Source organism: Saccopteryx leptura, chromosome 2 (genome assembly GCF_036850995.1).
Source record: "Saccopteryx leptura isolate mSacLep1 chromosome 2, mSacLep1_pri_phased_curated, whole genome shotgun sequence".
Classification (NCBI taxonomy): domain Eukaryota; kingdom Metazoa; phylum Chordata; class Mammalia; order Chiroptera; family Emballonuridae; genus Saccopteryx; species Saccopteryx leptura.
In genome coordinates, this window is record NC_089504.1 from 253,764,980 (window position 1) to 253,783,005 (window position 18,026).

The 18,026-nt window shown below is 57.4% G+C and overlaps 1 protein-coding gene across 1 annotated transcript in view; it reads right to left on the bottom strand.

Moving 5' to 3' along the window:
• Positions 1-2,636: 2,636 nt before the first annotated feature.
• The window catches only part of LMX1A (LIM homeobox transcription factor 1 alpha), a 125,282-nt gene continuing 109,892 nt past the window's right edge, over positions 2,637-18,026 (bottom strand). Inside the window, exons 5-9 of the mRNA XM_066366014.1 lie at positions 13,005-13,177; positions 9,966-10,043; positions 8,638-8,704; positions 6,193-6,363; positions 2,637-4,805 (exon numbers count right to left, since the gene is read on the bottom strand). Coding sequence (XP_066222111.1) covers positions 4,645-4,805; positions 6,193-6,363; positions 8,638-8,704; positions 9,966-10,043; positions 13,005-13,177 — 650 coding nt within the window. The 3' untranslated portion in view covers positions 2,637-4,644. The remainder of the gene's footprint in view (positions 4,806-6,192; positions 6,364-8,637; positions 8,705-9,965; positions 10,044-13,004; positions 13,178-18,026) is intronic.

Here is an 18,026-nt window from a genome sequence, read left to right on the forward strand (position 1 = left end):
GGTCTTTATTGGAGTCACAGGGTGTCTGGGGACTGTGCTAGCACCAGGCGAGAGCAGGACGGCTCAGGGGTCTGGCTGGCGGGAGCTGCTTGGCCGTCCCGCAGGTGCGCCTCCAGAAATGGACTGGCTCCCGACAGGTGTGGACGTGGTCCCAGCCCCTCGGACTCAAGGGCTGGGACAGGGTTTGCTTCTGTGACCCCACACCGTGGGGTCAGTCCCACAGAGTACACACGACGGAGGAAGGTCCAGTCCCCCAAGGAAGCCCCGGTGAGGTTATCAGGAACAGAGTGGACAGAGGCTGAGGCCAGGAAACGGCAGTGACCACATCAGGGCTTGCTCAGCATGGGCCCCTGGGTGACGGTGGCCCTGCCTTTGATCCTGAAGACATTTTGCCCCATAAGCAATATTTTAGACCTTATCAGCGGACACCTGGGTATTAGTTCATCAGATTCTTTCCAACCCCGGCACTTAAAGCAAGACCTTCTAGAGTGGAGAAACAGGTTTACTACGTGATGGGGGACGGCCCCGAGGAGAGGAGCGTCTCCCCTCCACGGTCACCTGCCCGACCTTCCTGACGAGGCCACACCTCCCGACATCCCTCTTATAGCTCTCTGTCACCTCCTGGGACTCTTCACGCAAGTCTGGCTGAGCGGGACTGGGTTCATCACCGCCCCCGGGAAGAGGTCATCTCCATGCAGGCAGGTCCAAGGCCTCTCTGAGCTCCCCTGACTTTCTCTGACCTTCCCGGAGCCTGGCACACTCAGGGTGCTCAGGGAACACTTTTACTGAATGAATTAAATACGTGAATAAGGTGCCACAGAGGCCCGATCGCTCAACTACACAAGTTGGGAATGTGGGTGGCACCACCCGTCAGGGAAAAGTTCCCTCCTAGGTACGTGGGGTGGCTGGGGGTGGGGAACAGATTAGCTAATGCACCAGCCACCGGGGGCTGGGTCACTGTAGGCTCCCCCACCCCCATCCCCATCGCCAGAATCCCCACAGCCGCTGGCAGAGGAAGGGAGTTCTCGCTCTGATCTGGGGTACGGCTTCCTGCCTGTGGGCGGCCACCCGAGCAGGACACTACTTTTTATAGGTGAACAAATGGAGGCTTGGAGCCGCGCTCAAGGTTGCACACCTAGGAAACTTCAAATCGACCCACTTCCAGGCCAGGGATCTCCAACGGTCCACGTCACCCATAGGTAAAGTGGACCCATGTCTATTTAGCATAAACATCTCAAGGACTCTGGTCATAGAATAAAATGTTGCAACATGGTAAAAAAAAAAAGGGGGGGGGGTGTGGTGGCTGGGGTGGGATTCAGGAAAATAAAGTATCAATTCCATTTGTTCAGTTGTAACAGTGGAGGTGTTGCTGTAGTTACATTGTGTTGGGTTGCCCCAGTTAGGGTTGGCGGAATATATTTTTTTTGGGGGGGGCAGGGGGAGATGCTTTGATTTCCCTTGTTGTTCAGCTAAAAGTAGGTTGTGTCTTTGGATCCGACAAACTAATTCTGCTTCCTCCTACTTCTGTTCCACCTTAGGTCAACTCCCAACGCTGCCCTTCAGCAAGGGCTCTCAGCCTACAGATCAGGGTCTCACTCTCATCCGAGCCCTGCTGTCCGTCCGCCCATGTCCCAGGTGACAACCAAGTGATGGCTCCTGGTTGGGGTCAGGGTTCTCCATGTGTCTTTGGAACTGGAATGTCACCTGCACGCCCTTAAGCAAAAGCAAAAGCAAAAGCAAACCCAAACCCAAACTGCCCCCTACAACAGTGACTCTGGCTGTATGAGACCCACAGTGACACTGAAGTTATGGTGGGACGTGGCCAGGTGCCTCCTCATCTCTGTGAACGGGGGCCTCTTCTCTCTCTCCAGTGTGGTCTGAAACCCCTCCCCCCCACAGCCTTCCATCAGTGACCCTCACAAGAGCAGGGTCTGGCCAGCACCACGTGACACATATTGGCATGTGCACCTCACGCGTCACCCTGACCCTCTGGGTCGCGGCAGGGCTGGGCCCGGGCTGCGGCGGAACGGGGGCTCCGTGGAGCAGAGCAACTCACCCGAGGCCACACAGGCAGGAGCGGGGCCTGAGATGTAGACCTGGATGTGCCCACTGTCAGCCCAAAGGGGAAAGAGAAACAGATGGAGACAGGCGGGCCCTGGGACAGCCGGAAGCCACGAGCAACACCCGGTGACACATGGCAGAGGGGTGCCCTTGCAGCCCGAACCCCGACCCCCGGACCCTTCATGTGAGCACTACTGACATTTCTGTTGAGACTGAGCTATTCTAAACTTGGGGGGAGGGGTTGTTGCGGCAGGCAGCCCTTGCCCGTGACTCTGCTCTGGGTCCCAAGCACAGGTCCCAGAACACACATCACACCCTCCTCTGCCTCCATGGACGTGACTGTGAGGACGGACCGTCCCAGGCCCTCCTTCTGTGGGGTCTTTGCATCCACTTCGGCAGGAGGCTGAAGTCACTCTTTCCCACCACGTACAGCTCTGCCCTAGTTCAGCCCCATGTCCCTGTCGACAGAACACCCGTGCTGTCCCCCGGCCCCCCGCCCGCCATCCAGGCCCCTGAATGAACCACAGCTCATGTGTAAGAGGTTTTTTACTTCCATCTTGGTTGCCAGGGTTAAGGAGTGGCATGGAATCTCTGTTCGGTTCACTCATAGGGTCTCCGCTACATTCTCCAAGGGCCCCTTCCATGGAGGCCTGTGGGCCCCGTGGCATCTGCCCAGTGTCCACCCACCAGGCTGGGTGGGGTTTCTTGGTGGTTTGCATAAATTATTAACAAGAGCACAACTATCACACAACGTGGACGCTACTGTAAGTGGGCCTGTTCCCTCTGGCTCGACTGACAGGTATGGGGTTGAGCTGCTGGGCCCCAGGCTCTATTGACCGGTGACGTCCCCAACAGGGAGGCCAGCCCTGTCCTGTACCGGTCCCATAGCTCTCAGCGGAGTCCCAGCTGAGCCCCCATCTTCCCCATCACCTCGTTCCGGTTCCTCAGCCATCTGGGCACAGAAGCAGCCCGTGTTAGCACCACATGGAGAACGGGGCGGGCAACTGTCCCCGTGTACGATGGCAGCTGGGTCACCTGTGCTCAGGGTCGGAACAGTGAGCCTGAGGAAGGGCCCCGGTCTCCACCTGGACCCCTGGGCCTCTGTGAGCTCCGGACACGGACCCACAGAACAGGGGCCGGCACACTTTGTATGAAGGCACAGAGAGCAGGCATTCTGGGCTTTCTGGGCCACACACACACCCCATGGCAGTCTCCTTTTCTTTTTCTCTATGTATTTTTACAGCCCTTTAAAACTGTAGAAATCATTCTTACAGGGCAGGCCATAAACACAGGCTGTCGCTTGCCAATCCCGGTCTGGACAGCACAATGCCTTCGTCCATCCTCTCAGCCACAGCCTCCTCCCCCTGCCTGAAGGGCTCTGGGGTCCCGCGGCTGTCCTGCCCTGCTGTCTTCAGCCCAGGCTTTGCAGAAGGGACCTCGGGGGAAGAGTTGTCCTCAGGGCGCAGGAGCCCCCCACCTCTGCAGTCCCAGGGTCTGCCTTTGCCAAGTGACTGGTCCAGTTGTATTTTAAACAAATCACAGGTGTTGGTCTCAGCCCTGCTCATGTGTCCTGGGAGGCGGGGGCGGATTAGGCCTCAGGGCCCCCAGGGAGGTAGGTGCATGCTGTCAGCCTCACTACCCCCTTGCAAAGGATGATGACCATCAGTGCAGAACTAACCTGCCCGGCAGCGCCAACGACCATGTGTCAGAATTTAAAAGAAAGCGGAAGCGTCTAGTCTCTACACGTTCTAGGGCCATAATCAGGGAAGATTCTGGCTCCCAGGCCCAGGGATCCATCCCCACAGGGGCAAATGCCCACCATGCAAGAACACTGCCCGCTGGCCGCCTGGCACCCCTGCCCAGGCCTTGGGGACGCTCCCTGACAGCAGAACCCGGAGCTGCGGGGGCCGGGTGCTGCAGCCCTCTCCGCCCTGCCGACAAGTCTCTCCAAACTAAAAATAAAAGTTTATAAAAGTAAATCATCTCATTTTATAACTTAAGTGCATCAAGCATTTCCTTAAATATAGCTCACACGGAAAATAAAGTCACTTTCGCTGTACAGTTGGTGTTGGCCTTAATTACGAATAAACTTTGATGATAAAGTAGGAAAGGTTACACACTCCACACACACACACGCACACATATCTATCTGTCTGTCTGTCTGTCTGTCTGCCTGCCTGCCTGCCTACGGGTCATAGGGATGAACGGACATATACACCTCTCGACAAGAGCTTCTCCCTCCACCCACCCCAGTGGTGGGAAGTGGTTGGGGTGTCTCTAGGTATCTAGTCTGCATGATGACAGTGTCTACATTAATCGTCCCTGTCCTTTAAGTGATAAACACGCCTGCACACCTAACGCTAAGACTCTTATTAGAAACGTTAAAACTAAGCAATCCATTAGGTATCCAGTCTTTGGAAATGCCAACCTACCTACCCCAGGGCTTCATACAACAGCATCCCCGACCAAACACCCTCCCCAGCCCGCCTCCTCCCGGCCACCCCATTCTCAAGCCGGCTGACCCCGTCCCCCGGCCTGGGTGTTCCGGACAGAGCCTAGCCTCCGGGCTCTAGAAGGGACAACTCAAGAGGTAAAGTAAGAATTCTGCATGGAGTACAGGTGGTCAATGGGGTTCCCCACTCGGGATTGCAGGGGCCCGGCTTCCGAGGTTGCTAGGAAACAGTCACCCAGGTTACTGAGGGAGGTGTCGTCACTATCCAGGTCGTGGAAAAGGGGTTCGGCACCTGAAACGAAGAGGAAACGGGGGCGTGAGGGAGGGCATGGACGCGGGGACTCGCCTCAGGGCTGGGGCACGTGGCAGCAGCCTCCCGCAAGCGTGGGCTGAGCACGTCGTACCCTGGTGAAGCCTGCACCTGGGGGGGGTGAGCTACACAGAAACGAACGAGGAGGAGGGGACATGGCCCCCGCCCACAGAACCAGGGGCTCATGTCCAGAGTGCAACAGCTAAAAACAACAGAACACCAAGCCCAGGGCGGCCATGGCAGGTGCCAGCCAGCATGGTGAGACAGGGAGTGCGGGGGGCGGCCCTCTGGGTGGACAGGGCTCCTCCAGGGCCCAGGAGGCAAACGGGCCCCCTGCAGGAGGCAGGGTGAGGAAACAGATGTGGGCTCCGGGAGCAGCTTGGGCACTGTCCCATGATCACACACACTCAGGTGCACACAGTGCCCCTGCTCCTCCGAATCCATACCGGGCCCACCCTTGACTCACTGCCACTCCTGCCGGAGGAACCCCGACAGCCAGCTGAGGATGGGCTGGGGACAGCGGTGACCAGAGCTATGTGCCCTTCGGGACAGGTGAAAACTGTAGTGTCTTAGGTGTGTCCTGTGGCTTTAATTATTCATTTCACCCAAGGGTCCCAGGCAGCCTCTGGGAACCGGGAAGATGCATTTGGGAGGGAACGAGAAACCCCCGAGAGCAGGTTGTGAGAGGTCCTGTCGGGTGGTCAGCCCGTGGACCAGCAAGGGTCACCTGAGGGGACAGGGGATGGGGCTGGAGGGGACAGCTGAACTTGGAGCACGTCCTTGAAACATATCATTAAAACCAAGGCAAGGCCCTGGCCGGTTGGCTCAGTGGTGGAGCGTCGGCCTGGTGTGCAGGAGTCCCGGGTTCGATTCCCAACCAGGGCACACAGGAGAAGCACTCATCTGCTTCTCCACCCTTCCCCCTCTCCTTCCTCTCTGTCTTTCTCTTCCCCTCCCACAGCCAAGGCTCCATTGGAGCAAAAAGATGGCCCGGGCGCTGGGGATGGCTCCTTGGCCTCTGCCTCAGGTGCTAGAGTGGCTCTGGTCGCGACAGGGCGACGCCCCAGATGGGCAGAGCATCGCCCCCTGGTGGGCAGAGCATCGCCCCTGGTGGGCGTGCCAGGTGGATCCCGGTCGGGCATATGCGGGAGTCTGTCTGACTGTCTCTTCCCGTTTCCAGCTTCAGAAAAAAAAAACCAAAGCAAGCGTCATGGAGGGTCCTCTTGGAGGGCGGTGACCATGAATGCCGGGCAGCCACCGTGAGGTCCCTGCATTTCCTGGGTCTTGGTTTCTTGTTTACAAAGTGGACAGGGAGGGGGTGGCATTGCTAGTTCCCAGTCTGTGCCCCCGCTGTGGAGTGCCTTCTTACCGTAGGGGTGCATGTGGTCCCCAGGCATCTGAGGAGGGGTGAGACCCTGCCGGAAGGGGTCCGCGCTGTAGACGCTCTGCTCGATGGCCAGGAGCTGCTGTGGGGTGGGCAGAGCCGTGTAGGGGTTCATGATCCCTTCCAGCCCGGCGCTCCCACCACCGTTTGTCTGAGCTGCGGGACAAAGCAGAAGGCAGGTCACCCTCCCGCTGGGAGAGAGAGGGACACAGAGCATCTTCCGCAGGTCACAGTCCCCATTTGAGGGGTCCTCGCTCAACACTGGTCTTCCCTGCACCTCCATAAAGACACGGGAGAGAGAGGACAGCTGGGTGGAGCACAGGGGACCCTGGACTTGCAGGGGGATAGGCTGGATCCGGGAACCCGCCATTACCCAGCCATGTGGGCGTCACAGGGCAGCTTCAGTGTCCCCAGAATATGGCAGCGGGCGTCCCCAGAGCAGTGTGTGATTCCAGAGTGAGGAGCAGAAACCTCCACCTCTTTTATGCCATTACCTGAGAAGTCACGCCCTAGGTCAGCCCTATTCAGTGTCCGAGGGCTCTCCGGGCTGTAACCACCAGGTGACGAGCATCACATCACTGAGTGCCACCTTGTGGGGTGGTGACCATACAAGCTGGGCCACCACGGCTAAAATCATTTTATCTCACTTCCTGAGTCTCGGTTAGAAGGGACAGAAATGAGGTGATATCGGTGGGTCCCAGACTGTGCCTTACAAGGGCCATCAGAGGTCACCATGGAGGACAGGGATGGGAAACAGTGGGGAACCTGGAGAACTCCCTTGAAATATGTCATTTAAACAAAAGGCGTCTGATGGAATTCTTTGCAGCCACTGGAGTGGACGGATCTCAAGGGCCTTTCAGCCTTCCCCACGAGGAGCCCCTCAGTCAGGGGAGGTCGTGACCCCAGCCAGCCAACCTCATGGGGCTGGGTGAAGACTCCAGGAGACCACGCATGTGTTCTCTGGAACTACAGCTGGCCACACGCACGGAATCGACGAGACAGGGATGCCTCGGTCCCTGCCGCCGAGGCGGCTCGCCGGGGCTCCCTGGATGTGGTCCACTAACTCGGACCATCTCCCAGCTCCTGCTTCCTCAGCTGGGGCTCCCAGGAGCTGCCCTCGGTGTCCTCCAAGGTCCCACATGCCATGCGCGCCAGTTCTCCTGAACTCTCCCTCAGGCCTGCCAGTCTCTGCGGAGCACTTGCATGGCTCTCCCCGTAAAGCCCTCTCGGGCCTGTGACCCTCTGTGGACATCACAGGGTCCTGGACAACAGGGCACCCGAGGAGCAAGGAGATGGGGAGGCTGGTTCCAGCTCCCTCAGCACGGTGGGTGGACGGGGGCGGGCTCCGGTCACCTGAGGGACCGTGGCTCCTCCTTCTACAGCACCTGCCCTGTCTCATGTCCCCCCCTGAGCAGCCGTCTAGTGGTAAGGAATTTAAAGGGCCCCTTGACTGCAGAGTCAAGCCCCAGACTGAGCCCAGGTTAACAATCAAGCCCAAGGCCTGGTCTATGCAGGGACAAGGGGCTCTGTTAGGGGCCTGAGAACCAAAACCACGTTCTGTGGCCTTCCAGGTGTGGCCTGCAGACCACCCCGGACCTTAGGAACCAGATCTGTGTGGTACCAAAGGCCGGTGATGCACGTGCAGGTTACGGTGTGACCATCCCCGTTTGGGGAGCACGCGGGCCACTCAGGGGATCTGCCTGGTGGCTGAGTTGTGGGGCACATTCCTTCAACCACGACCTTGTTCCCAGTTATTCTTGGCTTTTTTTTTTTCTTTTAACTTCCTTGAAGAGTCCCTCCCCTCTCCTTGTACCACGTCTGTTAAAAACTGAGGGTTCACGCAGGTCGGGGTGAGTGAAGGCAGCATGGCCTCGTGGAATCTGGAATCAGAGAGGGGATCTTGGTCCCGTCCCCTCCTCATCTGAGACCTCAGTCAGCCTTGCAGAGCCTTTCATAACTCCTCCGCTCACCTCGGGCATGGCGGTTGAAGAGCCAGGCCAGCAGGCGAGAGAGCACACCTGAACTATAAACGTGCTCCACAAAGTGGGAGGTCTTTAGTTTACTCTCATTATTTCCACCATTTTATGTGATTTGGGCAAGGGCTAAGTCACAGTGGCATCTTCTATTGAGTTGATTTGCCCGGAGGACGGGGGACCAGGCAGGACGCAGACACTGCAAAGGGGTCAGGGCCAGGGGCTTTCAACAAGGTCACCGCCCCTTCCCGAAGGCAGGTCCAGGCCGGACAGCTGGTGCCCTCAATCCGAGCACAGCTCCTTGGGCTCAGTTCTCACTGGAAGTTCCCCAATCCCACAAGAGTGTGGCCAGGGCTTCATGGAGCCCACAGGTGCCGTCCCAGGAGCTGGGCAGCGGGAGGCAGTGGCCGGAGAGGCCCGGCCTCAGCGAGGCCGGTGGGAGGAGGAGCCCACTTACCGGAGCTCAGCCTCTGGGTGTTCTGCTGATCCTGCTGCTGCTGCTGCCGCCGGGCCAGCTTCTTCATCTGACAGGGAGAAGACCACAGGTTAGACGCCAGGGGACCGGCCTGGGCCACCGGGACAGGCTCGCGCGCAAGGAGGGAGACCCTGTTCTCAGCCGTGACTCCCAGAGGAGCCACACTCGAAGCTGGGCCTGCGGTCCACGTGTCACTGCTCTGTCTCCGCCGTGGACTGACTGCCAGTCGGACAGCCACGGGGTCTCAGCAGGAGCAGGGATTTCCTCTCCGCCAATAAAACGTGGTGCTCACGCTGTGACGGTGTGAGGTGATGATGTGATGGACGAGTGTGTGAGGGGGGGAGCTGCAGCCCAGCAAGGGGCTGCCAAAGACCAGGGGAGCACACACACCTCCTGGAAGGAACAGTGCAGCCCAATGGTTCTCAGACTGTTCTGTGGAATGCTAGGGCTCCACGAGGAGTTAATATACACTTTGAGTGAGTGAGTGAGTGTGTGTGTGTGTGTGTGTGTGTGTGTGTGTGTAGGCAGCACTAGGAGAAAAACAAATCCTCTATTGCAAGATCTCTCTGAGCTCAAACGTGCTCCTCTCAAACCTGCGGCACCAGAAACCTTTCCCTGGGAAGGACCAAGGCAGCCGCCCCGACGGCCCCGCCCCGAGGAGCTCAGGTGGGGGCGTGCTGCCTCTGACACTCAGGATCAGGTACTGAGCTGCTCATTTATCACCCGCTGAGGATTAGGGCTCTAGAGCAACGGGTCACAGGACACACACGTGTTTGGGTCTAACACCCGTGAAGGCCTGAACGGGGTAAACAAGGCAGACGCCAATAGATCTGGCCCTACGCCGGGGGGGCGGGGGCGGCATCCACCCAGCCATGGTGTCGCCTAGGCCAGTCATACGTGTGTCCACAGGTGTCTCTTTGACACTCTGGAAAAGAACTCTGGGAGCCGGGTTCATAAATGGGACCTCAAGAACCCGCTTTTACCAACAGGCACAGAAAGACATTTGTTTCATGCGCACGGCTGGCCCGATTCACAGTGACAGCCACGAGGAAAATAAAAAAGCCTTTTCACCGAAACAAATGCCCATCCCTCCCCCCGCCCCCGCGCCGGCCCTTGCAGGCCTCCATGCCTGACGTGATCGCCAGAACGAAACTCCCGAAGCAAGAGGAGCGTGCCCGAGCGAGCGAGTTCTGGTCAGGACACCCGTCCGCAAGTGCAGGGCCTGCGGCTGACCCCTCGGACACCAGCCTCACAGACACAGACAGACGGACGGACGGACGGACAGACAGACGGGGCAAGAAGCCGGCTACCTTCGCTCGCTGGTTCTGGAACCACACCTGGACCACGCGGACGCTCAGCCCCGTCTCCGCAGCCAGCGTCTCCCTCACCTTGGAAAAAGGGGACGTTAGAAACCCAGCCACACTGGTGTCTTCCAGCAGAGGTGGGACCCCCCCCCGCACGCCACCCCCCGCAGAGCGCGGGGACGGGTAATGGGCCATCTCCTCTCCTATAGGAGACAGCCAGCCTATGTCCACTGTTCGGCAAAACCCCAGCATGAGCACAGTGCCTCAGTCCCTCGGTCAGGTGGAGAGGGCCCCTCACCGGGGACACAGAGAGAGGGACAGCTGTCAGCTTGGCGGTGGACTCCAAGCAGTGCTCTGGCTTCTCTCCCACTGGAAACCAGGCCTTTGAGGGGCTCTCGGACATGCGCAAAGCGGTGCTCTAGCTGAATGGTGTGCCTGGGCACTAACCCACTTCCAGAGAACTTAGGGGAGGGAATGTCCCTCAGCGAAAAGCAACGGGTTCTCTCTTGCCCTCTCCTCCCATCTTAATCCACTGACCTAAATCTTTGGTTCTGACCCTCAGAGCCCCAGGTGAGTGGGGTGTGTCAAAATGAGGTATGTCCACCGTTCTCCTGCATGAGCCCAACATGGAGAGAATAAGATAGGGGTGTCTGGGGTCCAGCAGGGCGGACAGCTCTGGAGCAGGTGCAAGGCTCAGGGCCCTGCAGAGATGGGGCGAGAGGGACAGCCACCATGGCAATGTGTGTTGACACATGGACCCTCCACGCAGGTGCATGGCACAGGGCTGGAGAGATAGGGCCCCCTCTCTGTTGGATTCTCGGTTGAATAAACGCTTCAGGGGGACGAGCAGGGGGGCCTTGGGAATGACCTGCCTCCATCAGCCCCTTAGGCTGAGGCTTAGGAGAAGTGGGGTGATTATCCCAGTGTAAAAGCAGTCTCCTGCTAAGCCAGCAGCAACAGCAGTGAGCCCAGGGGCCCACCTCCACCTGCCGAAACCCTACCCGCCCCTCAGAGGCCCAGCCCAAGAGCCACCTGTTCTCTGCAAAGCCCTGTCTGACCCTCCAGGGCTGACCTTTCCCTGCCCTCAGCTCCCATGGCCCGGGGCCACCCCTGCTCAAGTCCTCACAGCTCACTGCCCAGGTCAGCAGTGATGTGTACACACGTCTGCCCGTGGTGGCCTGGGGGCTGCCCGGGGGCAAGCCCTGAGAACACACTACCCAGAGCCCAGGAATTCAGTGCAGGTACAATAAATAAACAAGAGAGGGTGTGACCGTCTGGTCTGAGCGAAGTCAGGTTGATTCCACTTCCTACCAGAGCCTCCCCTGGAGTCTATCGGGGTGCAAGGGTTCAGCAGCTCTGTGGGTGAGTCTTTCCAAGGTCAAAAGGGGTAGCACCCTGCCCTGTTGTCCCCTGCGGCCCCTAGGCACTCACATCTCACGTGTGGCCTGGCTTTGGCCATGGAATGTGAGTGGGTGTGCGTGGCTGTGTGAGGGGCTTATCCGGGCTTGCCCGATGGGACGTGGCCTCTTGCCTTCTGCCATCTTTATGAGCACAACGTGCCCAGAGGGCCGCTGCTCTGTCATCAGCCTGGACCCTCAAAGGAGAGACTGGTGAAGCAGGCCTGCTGGGCTGCAGCCCAGACACTGCCCGGGAGCAGGAACCCAGGTGTTTGCTGGAAACCACGAAGGCCGTGTTTGTTACTGCAGCAAAAGCTGACTGATACAGATAAGGAGGCAGGAAACACTAGGCTAGAAGTTTTCAATGTGCTTCCTCCAGGAATTTCGATTAAAAGTCTCTGTTAGTTGTACCGCATGAGTGACAGTAAGCAGCAAGTCACAAAAGGGTGGGTGCAGGCCTGACCTGTGGTGGTGCAGTGGATAAAGCATTGACCTGGACTGCTGAGGTTGCTGGTTTGAAACCCTGGGCTTGCCCGGTCAAGGCACATATGGGAGTTGATGCTTTCTGCTCCTCCCCCACTTCTCTCTCTCTCTCTCCCTCTCCCTCTCCCTCTCTCTCTCTCTCTCTTCCCCCCCCCCCCCCCGCTAAAATGAATAAATAAATAAATAAATAATTCCAAAAAAAACCACTTGTTTAAAAAAAAAGGGTGGGTGCATAGCTATTCCTGGCAGAGAATGCTAATGGTCCCAATATCCATCCTATTTGCAACTGAATCCCAGTGGCAGTGCACGTGGTCTCCCAGAGGGTGGGGGCTCACTCCCCAGCCCCCCTCCCGCCCCGCGAAGACACAGTCATGGGATTAAATTTTTGCCAAAATGTATGCATGAAGCTGACACAGTGAACCTTGAACTTGCCCCTGAAAAGGCAGCTGCTTGCCCGCCCCCACTTCCTCGTTCTCCACCACGGCGGCTGTAAAGACTGGGGGGCAACGAAAGCAGCCCCTGGCCCATGTGGTGGACAACAGAGCCGTCTCCCCATCTTGGACCGTTGCCTCCGGACCGGGCATACGAGACAAATAAACGCCCGTCTTGTTAAACCACTGTATTTTTTTTTCATGAAAATTTGCAGCAGCCTGATCAATAACAGCCCCAAGCTGGAAACAACCCCAACCCCCCGTAGAAATAGGCAAATAAACGAACACACTGTGGCCCATCCAGATGGCGGAGTTACCGCTCAGCAGTGAAAACTGAGGAAATGCCACATGGACCGAACCCCAGCTCACCTCCCCAAGAAGGACAGATAGGACTAAAAAGAATGCATGCCACACGGCACAGCAGCCACCTGCCAGAGGACCGCGGTCCACCCCGAATGGCACCGAGTGTGAGTCCCAGTACTCTCTGGGAAGGACAGGTGTGAGCATGCGGCCGACCGGAGTGGGCGTGCTAGCACAGAGACTCGGGAGGATCGGCTGTAGCCCTGGCCATAGCATCAGGCCCCTGGAGTCTCCCACCAGGCTCAAGGCCACCTGCAGACTGAACGGTCTCCCCACCCCACCCCCAGACCCAGGCGCCAGTGGACTCCCCAGAGGAATCGAGTGACCCCACAGAGGCGGGCCCAGCCCCTCGCCGCCCTGCTTCCATCTGGTACCTTTCTGCACGGCTTGGATGACACCTCAAACGAGGCCTTGAACGCTCTCCTCTGTTGGGTCGTCAGGATGGTTCGGGGACGTTTGGGACGCTTGTGGTCTTTGCTGTCTTCAGCAGCTCCTTTCCCTGCCCCGTGGGCAGACTTGCAAAGGCTTTCCTCATCGTCACTTTTGCCTGAAGGAGAAGCAAAAAAGAGGTTGTGTCCCTCAAAGCCATCATCTGGAACTGTGCTCTTCCCAGAGAGGCAACCGGGGTCCGTGTGACCAGGGTGGCCATATACACAGGTGCAACAACCTGTGTGGTCCTGCTATCAGGGCCTCCGGGTAGGCCCAAGGGACACACTTCCGAAATCCAAGACAGGAAGCAGGAAGTCCACACGGCAGCTCAGACCTTCCTCCCAGGATGTGCCCTAGCTGTGTGACGTGGGGCAGGTGACCTAACACTCTGTGACTCCATTTCCATACTGGCAAATCAGGATACAAGACAACCTACTTCTTTGGGGTTGTCGGGAGGATTAAATGAGTTGACCGACAAGGCACTCAGAATGCAGCACGGCATAAAACAAATGCCCGTGAAACACTGTTATTAATATTACGTCTCAGATGCCACTTCTCACGTCTAGACCTGGAAGAGTTACGTACGTTCCTGTTTAAAAGACCCCGTAGAACCAACATTAGACAACCTGCACAGACAGATAACTGTGTCTATATTTCTGTGCGTTCCTTCCTCTCTCTGAGCAGTGAGCGACACAAGGAGTAACTAACTCCAAAGGAAGTAAGGCCTCTAGCACACAGCACCCGTCCCCAGGCCCTCACGTGCACCCCACAGACCTCCCACTCTTCCTGGGAAGGCGCTTCTAGGGTCTGGGAAATACCCACAAGATGAGATACAGCAGAAAACAGGAAGCCGCTGACCATGCAGACACATCCTTGCTGGGTTTTGTACCCCCGCTGTCTGGAGACCCCCCCTCCCAGAGCCCAGTCTCAGTGAGATTCGCTCTCCTGGTGAAGGACACTCTCTGGTGCCAGGGACGCCTCCAGGGATACGTCCAAGACCATGGGGCTGACACCCCGCCCAAGGACCACAGGAGGGGATGAGTGTGAGGTGAATGCGTGACAGCTCCAAAATATGGAGCATGTGTTCCGTGCCATTGTAAACATGAGGCAACCTCATGCCATGTCCTCCAGGTGTGCCCATAAAAAGACATTTGTGAATGTCTTAGGCTCTTTCACGGTCATTCCTCACGCAGTCTGATACGCACGTCTACTGATACACTGGGAACCCTAAGATAATGCTAGACTTCAGGGTACTGGCCCGTCTCAACCAGTGGTTTTTAACGTTTTACCCTTGGGAACCAGTGACAAGAGGAGAATTACTTCAGGGACCTCTAAGGCAGAAATCACCCGGAGCTTAAGCGAATTCGACTGGGTCTCTCATCTTTATACAACATTGCGGTGGTTCACCCTGGCATCGACCAGCATGAAATTTCTGGCCGACCTGGTGGAAAAAGACTGTTCTACACCCTCCAGACAGCAACGTGACCATGGGCTCTGGAGTCACACGAACTCGGTTATGCCTTCCAGACCTGCCAGTTCTTCTGGGTGACTGATTCTGAGCAGACTCTCAGGACTCAGTTTTCTCATCGGGGCAAGCCACAGGGTGGCTGGAATTAAATGAGATGATGCATACAGAGGGCTTAGCGGTGCCTAGGATGGGGATAGGGGCTTCGTCAGTCACCATCGCCGCCGCCATCACCATCATCATCATGACTTCAGCATAAAAGCAGTGCTCTTGAGCCGAGACACATGTTTTCTGTTGAGCAGAGTTGCGTGTCAGTGGGAGTCTGAGTTAAGGTTTTACAATGGCGGCAGGCGCTCTCTCCTCTCCCGCTGCGGGCATGACCCTCGCCACACTGGGAGTTGTTTCTGTGCAATGCGGGTGTGTGAGTGCTTGTGAGGAGGGAGAGAGGGAGAGGAGAGAGAGGGAGAGAGGGCGGGAGGGAAGGGGAGAGGGGAAGAGAGAGAGAAAGGGGAGAGAGGGGAAGAGAAGGGAGAGAGGGGGGAGAGAGGGAGAGAGAGGGAGAGAGGGAGGGGGAGAAGAAAAGGGGAGACAGGGAGAGAGGGGAGAGAAGAGAGGGGAGAGAGGGAAGGAGGGAAAAAGGGGAGAGAGAAAGAGAGGGAGAGAGGGAGAAAGAGGAGAGAGGGGTGAGGGGCTTGGGGCTGGTTCCAGTAGGAAGAGGTCACGGCTGGGTCTGTCCAGAGCCCAGAGGCATTGGCTGAGACCCGGGGGGGGGGGGGGGTGTCTTCCTGCAGTTGTTACTCTACTTGGCTTGCCTGGGATATGCGCCTACTTCCCCAGAAGGAACTCGGGGTGGGGGGATCCCGTCTGCAGAGAGACTACAGGTGGCTTTACCTCCTGTGTAAGAAGAGGCAGGTGAAAACACCTCTGCTCAGAACCAGAAGGAGGTAGTTGAGGGAAGAGCAGGAGGCCGAGCGTTGGGCAGAAGTGGGTGGAGAGAGAGTTCGCAGGTCAGACTGGTCTCCGGACGGTCCTGTTGTTTTTGAAGTGCATTCTCTATCCCGACTCCTTCTCTCCACGGCTCAGTCTCTCTCTTCCGTCCCCTGGGGTCCCCCTTGCCCTCTTGGAAGCCCCTCATGCTCTAGCCTGGGGGTCCGCAGACCATTTCGTTAAAAGGCCAGCACGTAAACGTTCCAGTCCGCAGGCCCCGTGGTCTCCGCTGTAGCTGCCCGACTCCGCCGGGGCATCGCGAGGGCAGGCGCAGACGCGGGCGGGCATGGCTGGGTGGACCATGCACCAACAGCCACCCAACCCTAGACCCTCCCGCCGTCCTGGCCCACTCCTCCTGGCTCTGGCGCCAGGGGGCAGCACGCGCTGATCACGGCTACCAAGGAGGCAAGGACCGGAGGGTCTGAGGAGTTCTCTCCCACAGCCAGGAACGTAGGTAACAGAAAACGCCTCCAACCAGACAGTCACCACTGTGGAATGTCAGGTGTCCTGGCCGGTCTGAGCGAGTGAGAGAGATTCTAACAGTGGAGGATCAACTCTCTATGACCCGGCTGCCAAGGGGGAGGCAAGCCACCAGTTACCAGCACCCGGCTTCTGCCCACTGTGCTTGCTGTACATGTCATGGGCACGGTGGTGTCTTCTGAGCTGCCCGGCCCACTCTGTCAGCCTCACCAATGCCCGCTTCTCCAGGAAACGCGGGCAATGCCTACAATATACACAAATCAATTCGCCCGCCAGGTACAAGGGAAGTTCCAAGAGGCCCGGGAGACCCTGCCGGAACCAGGAGAAGTACTGGCCAGACGATGAGGACCCGCCTTCAAACAGCAGGGACAGGAGGGGAGGGAGGAGAGCGGCCCAGCCGTCCCTCGTAATTTAAGCTGACACCCTCAGGGGAGATGAAAGCTCCCCCTCGCGCCTCCCCCTCCGAGTCTCAGCATCCCTGGAGCCATTTGGACACCAACATAGCATCCCTCCGACTCCGCGTGGGGAAGTCAGAGATGCCGTCCGACGGGAGCGCAATGGATTTGCTTGGCACCAACTCTGAAACATGTATCTCAGCGCCTTTCTTTCCCCTTTCTTGTAAAAATAAAAATGTCTGGAATGGTTCGGGGCTGTTGCTTTCCCTGACCGGGCCTCCCCCGTTCCCCCACCACCACCCCAACCTCAGTCTATGACATAAACAATCACAGATGAAAGGCGCAGCCGTGGTTTATAGCCCCGAGAAGGGCTGTGCTACCTGTGGGGCCTTGAAGATTCATTTCAGGTGGCTGGAAAAATCCCAGCAGCCCATAAACAGGGCCCAAGAGATCTGAGCTCGACCCAGGAGGCGAGGGCAAGAGAGGTCCCCAGAGACCCTCATGCTCAGGCAGGGAGAGGCAGGAACAGGCCTCCCAACGCCTCCCAGGGACCAGCCCCGTAAATGTCCTTCAGGCTGGGGGAGTGGAGGAAGGGGCTGGGGGGCTGGGGCGTGCGTGGGGGAAGGCGGGAAGAATTTATGAAGACAGGACACAGGGGAAGCTATTTCAGGCGCTGCCCTGCACCACAGGGCGGGATTGCACTCTCTCGAGCACAGCTGTGGTCCGTGATGCCAGGCGGCATTTAACATCCAGCAGGCAGCCCTGGCCAGAGAGCTCAGTTGGTTAGAGCATTGTCCTAATAGGCAAAGGTTATAGGTTTGATCCCTGGTCAGAGGACATACAGAAATAGATTGATATTTCTGTCTCTCTCCCCCTTCTTCAAAGAGAAAGAGAGAGAGAGAGAGAGAGAGAGAGAGAGAGAGAGAAGAAGAAGGAGGAGGAGGAGGAGGAGGAGAAGAAAAAGGAAGGAAGGAAGGAAGGAAGGAAGGAAGGAAGGAAGGAAGGAAGGAAGGAAGGAAGGAAGTTAGGAAGGAAGGAGGGAAGGGGAGAGAGAGAGAAAGAGAAAAGAGAAAAAGAGAAAGAGAGAAGGAAAGAAAGAAAGAAAGAAAGAAAGAAAGAAAGAAAGAAAGAAAGAAAGAAAGAAAGAAAAGGTAAATATTAAAAAAAATTCAGCAGGCATAACTAAGGGTCCCTAGAACAGCAAAGCCCCAGCAGCTACTGCTTGAAATGACCTCACACACAGTTCTTCAAGGAGGTCTCCACTCAGATCCAAACCAGTTCCCTAAGATTTGACTGGAACTTGTTCATTTTGTCATTGGCTCAACTAGCCAGTATTGGGGGTACACGTATCCATAAGGGTATGAGGACAACCTGGGGCAGAGAGGTGGTGACATGTCCAAATAATAACCCACTCAGAGAACGGAGAGGGGTACATCAGAAGGGGGCATGGTGCAGGTGTCCCTCAAATTAAAAATAAATGACACAAACCCTGGCCAGTTAGTTCAGTGGTAGAGCATCGGCCCTGTGTGTGGAAGTCCCGGGTTCGATTTCCAGCCAGGACACACAGGAGAAGCGCTCATCTGCTTCTCCACCCTTTCTCTCTCTCTCTCTCTTCCCCTCCTGCAGCCAAGACTCCATTG